This window comes from Zingiber officinale, chromosome 5B, assembly GCF_018446385.1.
Source record: "Zingiber officinale cultivar Zhangliang chromosome 5B, Zo_v1.1, whole genome shotgun sequence".
Classification (NCBI taxonomy): Eukaryota; Viridiplantae; Streptophyta; class Magnoliopsida; order Zingiberales; family Zingiberaceae; genus Zingiber; species Zingiber officinale.
Window position 1 is genome coordinate 67,491,343 of NC_055995.1, and position 13,132 is coordinate 67,504,474.

General features: G+C 35.5%; 1 protein-coding gene across 1 annotated transcript; it reads left to right on the forward strand.

The window, feature by feature from the left end:
- Window positions 1-4,376: 4,376 nt before the first annotated feature.
- Window positions 4,377-9,826, forward strand: LOC121987464 (upstream activation factor subunit spp27-like). The gene is made up of 2 exons (XM_042541242.1): window positions 4,377-4,737; window positions 9,529-9,826. The coding sequence occupies exons 1-2, from the start codon at window positions 4,429-4,431 to the stop codon at window positions 9,646-9,648; spliced, it is 429 nt and encodes a 142-aa protein (XP_042397176.1). The 5' UTR covers window positions 4,377-4,428; the 3' UTR covers window positions 9,649-9,826.
- Window positions 9,827-13,132: the final 3,306 nt, after the last annotated feature.

The window sequence follows — 13,132 nt, forward strand, 5'->3', positions numbered from 1 at the left end:
TTGTGTTACAGGGTATTTTTGGGACTAACATATCTTGCAGGGACAAAGGAGCAAGCTTTGCCTCGGATGAATAGTACCCGAGGCGCCCTCCATGGAGCTTGGAGGCGCCTCAGGTGCAAAGGCTGAGGGGTGCACACAGCGAAGCTGGAGGCTCCCTCATGGAATGCTGAGGCACCGTAGACGACATTGAAAGCGCCCTCCAAGAGGTTGGAGGCGCCCTCAAGTGGATAAGCGACGAAGAAGTCAGGCCTTATCCACGCACGGCTGACCCGGTGATTGGAGACGCCCTCAAGGGGCTTGAAGGTGCCCTCAATAGCCTTTATAAGGCAGTCTCAACCAGCATCTTGTATCAATCACAATTTGACAACTGTTCTTCTGTGTGCTGCTCAAGAGACGTTCCAACAAAGCTATAACAAGACTCCGACAACCAGAAGTTTCAGCTTGCTATTTTTCATTATTGGTATAATTGTTATTTCAATTTTAATATTATACTTTAAAATTGTTTCTTTTCCGAGCTTATAGTGATTGCCCGAAGTAAACTCTCAACGAGCGTGGGCTTTAGAGTAGGAGTCGCCCAATGCTCCGAATCAAGTAAAAACATTTGAGTCTTTCTGTGTTATGTTTTAATTTCCACTGCATTTACTCGATAATTTTTCGAATACAAAAAGCGAAAGCCACGAGTGCTATTCACCCCCCCCTCTAGTGTATCTCGATCCAACATAAAGTGCCTTCAAAGTAAGTTCCATCTACCCCACATGAACATTGGACAAGCAGAAAATCAGATTTAAGTAATCTGAGACCTTGAGGATCAGCTGCCTTCATTCATGATAAGACTCACGAACATGAAAAATTAGGACCCAGAGGTAAGAAGTGTATCTTTATAAGGTACTCTGAGACTTCTAAGGGTTATGTTTTTATTGGTGAGCGACAAGATGGAACTATTTCTGAAATAGAGTCAAGAGATGCTACTTTTCTTGAAACTAAGTTCCCAATATGAGGTGAAGTTGATAAGACAATTTCTCTATATGAGATAGAGGAGGAGGATAATGTTCCTTTATTAACAAATTAGGAGGTGTCTGAATCTAGTCAACCTAGTGGGAGTAATTTGCCAAGGAATGAGTCAATTTCTCAACAGTCTAACCTACGAAAAAGTAATCGCCAGATTATTCCTCGGAGAAGGTTTGATATTGAGAATGAGGCATTGATGATTCTCCTAGTTGATGATGAGGAACCTCGAACAGTTGAGGAAGTTTTGAGATGCTAAGTTAGAAAAGAATGGAAAGTTGCAATGGATGAAGAAAAGGAGTAAATGAGAAAGAATCAAGTTTGGTATTTAGTCGATCTTCCTCTGAGCCGAAGGGCTATTGGGAATAAGTGGATTCTCAAAATAAAGAGGAAAGAAGATGGATCGATTAATCGATACAAAGCTCGATTAGTTACAAAAGGATATACCCAAATAAAGGGTATTGACTTTGAAGAGACATTCTCCCCAGTTATGAAGTTTGTGTCAATACGTGTCATCCTAACTATAGTAGCACAATTTGACATGGAATTACATCATATGGATGTAAAAACGGCTTTCCTTAATGATAATCTTGACGAAGAAATTTATATGGTGCAACCAGAAGATTATGTTGCTGAAGGTCAAGAGAATAGAGTATGTAGACTTAGGAAGTCTATATATGAGCTAAAGCAAGCGTCAAGACAATGGAACATGAGATTTAATGAAGTCATTTTGTCTTATAGTTTTGAAATGATCAATGAGGATCATTGTTTTTACCTTAGAAAGGAAAAAAGAAAAGTTTGGCATTTCATCATTATATGTTGATGATATGCTAATAGCTGAAAGTGATATAAAGTGTGTGATAGAAGTCAAATCTTGGCTTTTATCGCAATTTGACATAATAGATATGGGAGAAGGAGAGTACATCTTAGGAGTGAAGATTATTAGAGATCGATTAAAAAGGCTTTTGGGTTTGTCTCAAGAAGCTTATATCAATAAGATGCTACAACACTTCAATATGTCAGATTCCAATATCGAATAGATGCCTATAGCGAGAGATATTGTTTTGAGCAAAAGTATATATCCCAAGACTCTTGAGGAAATAGTCGAAATGAAGCAAAAACCATATGCCATTTTTATTGATAGTTTGATGTACACTATGTTGTGTACTTATCTTGATATAAGCTATGATGTTGGCTTAGTTAGCCATTTCTAGTTAAACCTAAGATCGAGACATTGGAAAGCGATTAAGAGGATAATTAAATACCTCAAAAGGATAACAGATTATGTATCTGGTTTTCAAGGATCTAAGATGAGCCTGAGTGGCTACACAAATACAGATTGAGAACGAGACCTTGATGACAGAAAATCCACATCAGTCTATACCTTCTTGCTAAATGGTGGCGTCATCTCATGGAATAGCAAGAAGTAGGCTTGTGTAGCCTTGTCGACAATGAAAGCTGTGTGGCTTGCGCATCAATTGTGCAACAATCTGTCTAGTTGAAAAAGGTTCCTAAAGCATTTGAAGATTGCTGAGGACAGTGGGAGTCCTGTTACAGTGTACTGTAATGGTCAAGCTGAGGATCCTAAATATCACAACAAAGGCAAGCATATAGAATTAAGTATAATTTTGTAAGGGATATTGTGGACAAGAAAATGATAATTCTTAAGTATATCCCTACATATACTATGCTTGCAGATCCTTATACTAAGTCATTGACTAAAGAGTCATTTCAAAGAATATGAAGTCTTTGTGATTTCGTAAAATGTAGCACGTTGTAAAATGTCATGATCTATTCAATGTATAAGTTGTTACATTTTGGATTAAAGTCTCGATGAGCATATTGGCAGGTTGAGATTGGTCCACTCACATGGACAATTATCTTTATTTGTTGAGTATAAATAGAGGTAAGACTGTTACTTATGGGACAACTTATGTAGTTGTGAATAGAGACATACCTATAAGTTAAGGTCGCATTGATAATTGTGTTAAGATAAGATCATTTATGTAATGATCGAAGTAAATGAATCCACCATTTAATAAACCTGTTGAAAGGCATATTGGAATTCTTATGTTGAATTCAGGATTAGACATTAGGTATGTCTAGATCAAAATCTGTACGATGTTAAAATTTGAGAAAAACATGCACCCTTTTTAGTAAAGAGAATAACATCGTAGCATGTGATTCATACCATATGTGCTATGACGACAAGAAGGGCAGTAGGAGAATGGATCTCTGTTTCTCTACTATGTGAGACCTTTGAGATTATAAGTTAATCTCAGTCTTTACCTTTAGTGACTATTTTTTTAATTAGTTTTAAGCAAACAGAAGGAGCTCTATCAATATAAATTTTTATCTTGATGATCAATAGAAAATTTCTATAGAATCAGGTCAGTCACTCCTAAGAATACTCAATGAGACTAATTAAAATTATTATTTTTTCTATCAATATAAATCTGACATGATAGAGAAAGATTCAGAGTTTGAGGAAGATGACTCTGACTGCATCAGTTTGAAAGAGGAATCTCACATGGTACGACAATGCATCTTACACAACACAACAATTTTATATAGATTTTTACTGATTTAGATAATTATCAAATCATTGAAGAATTATGCTTATGGGCTTGACAGGAAAAAAAAATTTAATTAGGTTAGGTAACATTGAGTTTTAGTGATCGATTCAGTTTTATAAATTTTTTTTATTAGTTATTAAGATAAATTAGAAAGTATATATGTCATAATTAAAAATCGAATCGTACATATTTGGAAGACAGGTAAACATCCTTACAGTTGTATTATAGTACTGCGGGCTTAATGAACCTCATATAATTACAAGATGTTATTGAATCTATTACATAATAAAAGTAGATGAACATTTGACGAAAATTACTATATAATTAATGGAAAAAAAAATTATGAATAAGACGTACTTCTAATATTTTCACAATCTAAGGATAATGTAAAAAATTCTCTTAATTTTTTAAAATTTTTCATCTTAGTAGTAAATGTTGTCACAAATTTATTTTTTAACCCCTCATTGTTTGCTTTTTTAACATGCCCTCCAAATTATTTTATTTGCAAAATAGCCTTTCCCGTTTAAATTTCTAAAAATTGCACCGGAACGGCTACATTTTTACTAGCCTTTTGGATTTATATAATTTTCATAAAATATTGATAAAAAAAAATAATATTTTGTAAAATAAATATAATTTGAAACTTTATGGTATATTTTAAATTTAAATTTCATAGAAAATATATTATAAGAAATGGGTGGGTTTCCAGTTAAACCCCCAAACTATTGTGTAATTCCCACCTGCCCCAATCCCTCCGTTTTTTTTTTTTTTTTTTTTCTTTTTCTTTTCCGTTCTTATCCATTCTGCACCGTACTCTGCAGCAGTGAGTCTTCCCATTCCCTCTCCAATGGAAGCGTGCATCCCCTCCGGCGGCGTCTGCGCTTCCTCCTCCTTCGTGACTACGGACCATCCTCTGCGCCGCTGCCACGTTGTCTCCGTCTCCTTCGTTTCCAGACGTAGGGCCGCGCCGCTGCCGTTCGTTCGGGCGGCAGCTTCCTCCAAACCTGGCTCCGCAGCGGGAGTGAGGCCCGCAAAGGGCATCACCAAGCCCCGTCCTGTCTCCCCTGCCATGCAGGCGCTCGTCGGCGTGCCGGAAATCCCCCGCACCCAAGCCCTCAAACTCATCTGGGCTCACATCAAGGAGCACAACCTTCAGGTTACTACTGCCCTTCTTTTTATCTTCCCTCCTTTACGGAAATCCTAGTTTTGTTTTTGCGGGCAGGGTCTTATCTGAACACATCCTTGGTCTAGCTATGCACTTTTGTCTTAGTTGTACTAATAAAGATTAAGCATGCAATTTGTCTGTGACATTTTTATTCGGCAATTACCAAAGGGCGCACTTGAAAATTTGAATTTATCAAAAGGCGTACACTACTTTGTTATTTATCAAAGAGTGCACTTTTTTAAAAGCATTTCCTAATTTATCCTCATGATAATTTGACTTTTTCTATTGTTTTTCTTTTCTTCATTATATTTCTCTCACTTCTCTCTCTCCTCTGTAATAAATAATTCATTGTTTATCACATTTAATACATTTGAAGAAGCGAAATAAATAATGGACGTATTTGAACACTTGATTTTAGAAATCATGGGCGAAATGGGTGCGATCGGCTTTACAGGTCGATCGGTGGGTTTGGTCAGCCGTGATGGGCCCAAGCTCGTCAGTCGGTTGATTTCTGTTTAAAATTATTATAATATGATATGAATTATTTATTTTAACTTTATAGATGTTACACAAAATTCGGTCGATAACACGTTTGGCACGATGTGGAATCATATCGGGCCGATGTTTTTCGGTTCTTTGATTTTAACATCTATAAAAGCAAAATAAATAATGGACACCATAAACTCCTTAATTTTGAAATCCGTGGCGAAATGGGTGCGATCGGACTCTGCAGTCCAGTCGGTGAGTTTTGGAAACTGCGTCGATCTCTCGGTGCCGTTCATTCTAATTCTAAAATTACAAGGAGTGAAAATATAGTGTCGATTATTATTTTTGACACTCACAGTGGTGACCGGAGGTTTTGAAAAATCTCTTTCTTTCTTTCCTTTTTTGTTTGAGGCACGATATGAAGAGATATCGCCACGTCGGGCTTGATATCTCTTCGTATCAATGTGGGCGATGTGGGGAGATATCGGGGCTGGTAATAACGATAAAAATAAAAAAATAAAAGATTTGGGGTTTCAAAACCTCTGTCCACCAAATGATGTAAATAATAATGGACACCGTATTCACTCCTTGTAATTTTAGAAATTATAGAAATGAAATGGGTGATGGGCTTTCAGGTCGATCGGTGGGTTTGGTCGAAAATGGACTGAAACTCCGTTATCGCACCATTCGATTTATAGATTTAAAATCGAGTTGAAATAGGTGTCGTTATTTATTTGACTTTATAGATGTTAACAAGCAAATAAAAGAATCGCATAAAAGCCCACGTTGGGTGCGATGTGGAATCATATGCCCAACGTGGGCTTGATATCATTCCATATCAGGCCCGTGTTGGGCTGATTTGAGCTATCGGGCCCAATGTGGGTTTTTACCGATTCTTTGATTTTACTTTTAATATATAAAAGCGAAATAAATAATGGACACGTATTTGAACTCCTTTTTTTAGAAATCCATAGGAAGCTGAAATGGATGCGATCAGCTCTCAGTCCGTCATGGTTTGACCGAAACCCACTGATCGATCTGTGCTCCGATATCTCCATTCAATTTCTATAATTCTAAAATTACAAGGAAATATAGTGTCGTTATTATTTTAGCGATCCTTCAGTGGACGAGGTTTTGAAAACCTAAATCTCTCTTTATTTTTTTTTTTTTTTATTTTTATTGTTACTACTGGGCTGATATCTCCATATCAAGCCCATTGGGCACGATATGGGGAGATATCGAGGCCCACATGAACTTGATGTGAAGAGATATCGGGCCAACGGCGTGGCGTGATATCTCTTCAGTATCGGGGGCAAAAAAAAAAAAAAAAAGAGATTTGGGTTTCCTCTTGATCCCCACTGAATGCAAAATAATAATGGACACCGTATTTTCACTCCTGTAATTTAGAAATTGAAGCGAAATGGGTGCGATCGGACTTTAGATCGATCGGTGGGTTTGGTGAAACCCTGATGGACGAAGAAGTCGATGACCCATTCATCAGATTTCTAAAATGCGAGGAGTTCAAATATGGTGTCCGTTATTTATTTTGGCTTTTTATAGATGTTAACAAGCAAAATCAAAGAATCGTCAAAAAAGCCCACATTGGGCACGATATGGACTCAAATCAGGCCCAACGTCGGCCTGATATGGAGTCATATCAGGCCCATGTTGGGCCTGATATGGAATGATATCAGGCCCACGTTGGGCCTGATATGATTCCATATCAGGCCCAACGTGAGCTTTTTTGCCGATTCTTTGATTTTGCATGTTAACGTCTATGAAAAGCCAAAATAAATAATGAACACCATATTTGAACTCCTTGCAATTTTAAATCCATCGAAATGAGTGCGATCGGGCTCTGGGTCCGTGGGTGGGTTTGGCGAAACCCACCGATCGACTAGCTCCGTTACCCATTTCAATTCTATAATTTCTAAAATTACAAGGTGAAAATATGGTGTCCATTATTTAGCACTCTGATGGTGGACGGAGGTTTTGAACCTAAATCTCTCTTTATTTTTTTTTTTATTGTTACTACTGGGCTATCTCTCCATATCACGGCCATTCACGGGGCTGATATGGGGAGATATCAGGCCGCATTGTGATATGAAGAGATATCGGGCCCAACGTGGGCGTGATATGTCTATGTAGGGCTAACAAAAAAAAAAAAAAAATGAAAAGAGATTTAGGGTTTTCAAAACCTCTAACTAGAAGTGCCAAAAATAATAATGGACACCATATTCTCACTCCTTGTAATTTTAGAAATTAATAGAAGCTGAATGATTTCATTTTAAAGATCGATCGGTGGTTCGTCAGCTTCTTTTCGAAAAGTAAGAGGGCATTCCTTGTCCGAAAGTCCCCCATCCCCTTCTTTCACAAGCCCATATAAGAGCCTATGAATGTGCAGCCTTTCTCTTATTATTATTATAAGATAGCACTGGCACTGGAATTGCAGTTGGTCAAGAAGTTCCTTCTTCTCTTATGGATATGATATTAGCTGTAAGCGGTTGAATGGCCGATCTCCTGCTTTCAAAGCGATGACGTTTGCTTGTTAACATCTATAAAAAGCCAAAATAAATAATGTACACTATATTTGAACTCCTTGTAATTTTAGAAATCCATAGAAACTGAAATGAGTGCAATCGGAGCTCTCTAGGTCCATCAGTGGGTTTGACTTAAAAAGCTCCGATTGCACCCATTTCAGTTCCTGTGGATTTCTAAAATTACAAGGAGTCCAAATATGGTGTCAATTATTTATTTTGGCTTATTCAAATGTATTAAAATGTGATTAAAGATTGACTAATGTTATTCCTATATTCTGCCGACAGAGGAGAGAGAGAAGTGAGAGAAATATAATGAAGAAAAGAAAAACAATAGAAAAAGTCAAATTATCATGAGGGTAAAATAGGAAATGATTTTAAAAAAGTGCGCTCTTTGATAAATATCAAAGTAGTGTACGCCTTTTGATAAATTCAGATTTTCAAGTGCGTCTTTTGGTAAATTGCCGTTTTTTATTTAGTTATGATTGTGTTGATAGTGTGAGATGAGTTATACAGCGTATTTTCTGGAAGGAAGATGCCATGAGTGCTACAGCATTCTTGAGATTCTAATGTGAACAATAATAAGTTGATTGCTAGATGAAGGATAACACTGCTGCAAGAACTTTCTTGTGCCAGAGATTTGATGTTGGACAAAGTATGTTTGAGATTCTCTCACTGGATAATATATCTTTTAAACATAAATTCTGAGTTAGTATGTTTGTGAAGCATTGGTGCATAAGAACATTAGTTTTATTATATTCGTATATGCGTCCGTTTGTTTTGACTTTTCAAATCGAAATAAGCACTTGGAGGTGATCTTTGGTTACTTTAGTAATAGGTAGAGGTTAACTGATAGGAAATTTGTATTTGTTTATTGACAGTTCATTAGACTATAGTTATGAAGTTCTAGTTCAACTTCAAGTGACAATGCTTCTTTTCCCTTTCGCTTTGCCCCTTACCTTTGTCTTTCATAAGAAATACTTAGATATTAATTTGTATGTCTTTTATATGCCTTAAAATTCATATTTAGCTAATGGCATTCTATTAAACATTAGCTTCTGGAGGTCTACAAGAGTGCCATTAGAATGTCAGGTGATATTCTATGAATCTTAGATGCATTTCCATTATTATGAATTTGTGTTTAGTTTCAATTAAATCATGATAAACCCAGCTAGCCCTGGGTGACCGGCCCGACCCCACGGAATTTTTCCACCGGCCATTAGGATAAATCGGAAAGCGCTCGCGGCAGACGGCCTAGAAGTCTAGCATTTTTTGGTTGCGCGCTTCACTTGAAGGAAAAAGTCCTGTAAATTCGCCATAATTGGGGATCGAATAACAGGTCCTGGGTGACAATCTGGACGTCCTGCCGCTGCACTATAGCCCGGGGGCTAGTTTCAATTAAATCATGCTTTCATTTAGGATGGATTGCTTTGACTTGAATTAGACTTCTGGCAGTCCATTGTAATTGTTCCAGTATTTAGTTTACACTTTCCTGTATCTTTCAGTGTCTTAAAATGCATTTACTTGTCGAAGATATATTTAAAACCAGTTATCTTGTTATCTTTTTACTGTCCCGCGGGACTATGCGTTTGTTATATTTAATGGAATATCATAGTAAAGGTGCTCCTTGTTATTATATTCTTTTTTTTGCCGATGCATTTGTTGTTAATATTCTGGTGGCTATGTAGATTCTACCAAGTTTCTACCGGATGCTATTTTTCTATTGGATTAATATATTGTGTTAAAACTTGTTTTGCAGGATCCTAATGACAAGAAGGTAATTATATGTGATGAGAAACTAAAAGCTATTTTTGGCGGGAGAGATAGCGTCGGGTTTCTGGAGATCGCAGGGTTGATTACCCCTCACTTTGCAAAGTGAGTGTGCTATTGGCATTAGCTTGTTTTTGGTATATGATGACTGTAAGCTTTTGTTGTAGCTTCTCCACGACCAATAGATTGTTTGTTCTGGTCCTTTTTCGCAGGGTTATTTTGCTATATGCTAGTGACTTAAAATGCTGTTCTATCTTATCGACATAATTGTATGGCTACTTTTCATCCGCTATTTGCTTCTAGGTATCCTCTCTAATTGTCGGCCGGTTAGTTTTAAGTATGACAGTTTCCTTTGAATGTAGATCCGTTATATTAATGATCCCTCTAGTATCGGTCTCATGGATATAGAAGGAAGTATATGCAGGTACACAGACATCAGGTGCATGGTGAGATAAATTTCAAATCGTCAGTTTCGAATCATTACACTAAAGATATCATGAGCTCATTGTCTATGCTACGTCTTGGGGACTATGATAATTTTCTTTGGATTTCTATGATACCTTGTCATTGAATAACAGTGGATAACTCTGACCTTCTAAGCATCAGCTATGGTGATAACATGTGCCTATTGGAGTTGAGTTGAATTTTTCTTTGGATAATTTAGTGGTTAAAACCAACGGCATGTCAGGCCAATTCAATTGGAATGTATCCATCGATTAGATTTGAGTCATCTTCAATGATCGTGAACAAATCTACCCGATCAAAATGGCAAATTTGGTTTGTCTGAACTTAGCTAGACTGTGTTTGTATGGGCTAATGATTCTAAACATACTTTTTTTAGGGAACAATTTTCAAAAGGAAATGAAAATTTACTTGTCACTTGATACCAAATGGAAAATTTTCAGAATTATTCTATGAATTCAGAAACTCTATGGATATGGCTTTGGAGGTACATAGAAACCCAATAGAAATTGTTTCTTAGCTTTCTACTTCTTTAATTAGATTTTTACAGATTAATTTTAGAGGTGATCGGTTGAGTTTTACAGAAATTTTTTTACCGCCTATTAGAATTAATTTAGAATTGTGGATGATGCGTTCCTCCATAATGATCGGTCGGGTTTCATAAAAATTTTTTTTACCAATCATTAGAATAAATTTAGAATTACGAATGACGCACCCCTTCATAGTCAACATTCTAAAGTTGTCTTTCTACTAGATAAAATTAATTTGTAGCGTGCAACAGTTGAGAATTGACGCACACATGCCTGATTAATTAGGAAAGCTCGCTCCTTACAGTAGCCTGGGGCACTCACGTTGCTCTGTTGAAGAAACAAACGTCAGCTTATTACCAAATATCATTCAGATTCACAGAGGTGTGGAAAATGGAGGTTAATATAATGTATTTATAACATATATAGGCAGTGAGAACAACCAGATTTTGTTCTCGTAGTTGGTGCTGTTATTCCTTCAAATTTGTCATATAACGTCGGCCACACAAAAGCATCATTACTCACTTTCCAACTTTGATCAGTTGGTTACAGGGGCAATCCAGGAATTAGGAGTGGATTGGCCTTTAGATGTGGAAGGGGAAAAAGAAAGAACACATTAATGTTTTTTTAGTGTCAAATTGTAAACTATTAAATACTTATGTAAATAGTTTTTTTTTTTTTTTTTTTTTTTTTTTTTTGACTTGAGCTAGAATCTTAGGTGACGTTTGGTAGGGTGTAATGTGTCTTATAATACAATTAGGATTATATTACAAAGATGATTATTTTGTTTGGTTTACTTTTAAACTTGTAATGTAATGTAATCTCGATTACAAAATGTAGTGAAGTTTTGTAATCTGGATTACAAAGCAAATACTATGTAATCTGATTACATTAGGAGGTCATCGTTTAATTAAAATTTGAATATCGAATATACCCCTAGTCCGTCGTCGCTGATTGTCGCTCGTCGCCCACCACCCTTCGACCGTTGGCACCCCCACAGCCGCCGTCGACTGCCTCGTCGCCCGCTGGCAACGACCGACGGTTGCTGGTGGTGGCAACCAACAGTTGCCGGTGGTGACAGCCACTGGTTGTCGGTGGCTGCTGCAAGTTTCGGCAGAGGTGCAACGACCACCGGTAGAAGACGCAGGATATTTTTATCATTTTATAATAATACGAATTACATTCTTTATAAAAAATAATGGACATCAAAAAAATAATACAAACATCCTTATAATTAAAGATTAGATATATTATATTATCAAATATAGTAATACAATTAAAATTATATTACATTATATTTCAAATTTAATTATATTAAATCCAACTAAACGTAGTCTTAGATCCGTCTTTAATTGGTTATGATCTTCATGCTAAGTAAGTTACCTGTCTTCATCTCACATGAGTGTTGTGCTAAAAGCGTTTAGCTGAAATGTGAGTAGTATGGCAAGTTGCTAGAGAGAAAGAGGCATAGAAGGTTTTGGGTGAATGCCAACATGAGCCTGAGTTGTGGGTTAATAGCAAAACATTAAAAGGATATTCCCTTTTTTAAAATTATCCAAATAACAGTCTATTCAAAATTTGATAATCAGAATACTTTTTTATATACAACTTTTTGAAAAAAAATTAAAATTGCACCTTCTTAAAATAATTTTAACAATTTCTCAAAGGGCACAGTTAATGTTTCAGAATTTCTAAAAGGCTCATTGAGATTTTAATCTATAACTACAATATCTGTTAGCTAATCTCTTTCTACTATTCACTTTACTCTTAAATTAAATTAAATTTAATTAAATTCAATTTTAATAGATAATCCTCTAAATTTATTTATTTTAATTTTATTTTTAATTTTAAAACTTTAATAAAAAAATTAAAATATATAATATTTTTTTTTTTAATATCTAATCATAAACATTTTTTTTTAAAAAAAATAAATTAATAACGTGAACTCATTTTATTAATAAAAATAAAATAAAAACTTAACACACTAGATCATAATACTATTTGTGTTTAAAAATCAGCCCAACATAAAATAAGCACTATTGTGGTGTTAATTTTCAAAAAATAAGTAAAAAAGGACATATAATGAAAAAGGACAGTGCGATGAAGATATTTATAATGTTCATATTTAATTTTAACATCCTTATTGTTGGGACCGATTATGTAGCTAGAGGGGGGGAGGGGTGAATAGCTCGGTGCGCTCGTCGTGCTCTTCGTTGCTTGTTTCTTCAAGGATATGCAGCGAAAAATATAAAGACAACAAACACAACGCTAACACTAAGGGTGCGTTTGGTTCAAGTCATCATGTATAACCTTGGTTATGTGATTACCAGGTAATCACATAACCAAGGTTATAGGGAATAAAACATAACCAAATGTTGTTTGGTTCAACTTAGGTAATGTAATAAAAACTTGTTTGTTTGAAGGTTTTAATGAATACCCTACTTTAATATTTTACCGTATTACCCTCAGTTACAAAACTAACTATACATAATAATAATAATATTATTATTATTATTATTATTTATTTATTTTTTTTTAATTTTTTTTACTTTTATTTTTCTTGTATATTTTTTTACTTTTTTATGTGTTTTTTTATTTTTTAAT

Coding starts and splice junctions, on each gene's coding strand:
- LOC121987464 (XM_042541242.1), top strand. CDS start 4,429: ATGGAAGCGTGCATCCCCTCCGGCGGCGTCTGCGCTTCCTCCTCCTTC. Junction 4,738..9,528: donor TCAAGGAGCACAACCTTCAG/GTTACTACTGCC, acceptor CTTGTTTTGCAG/GATCCTAATGACAAGAAGGT.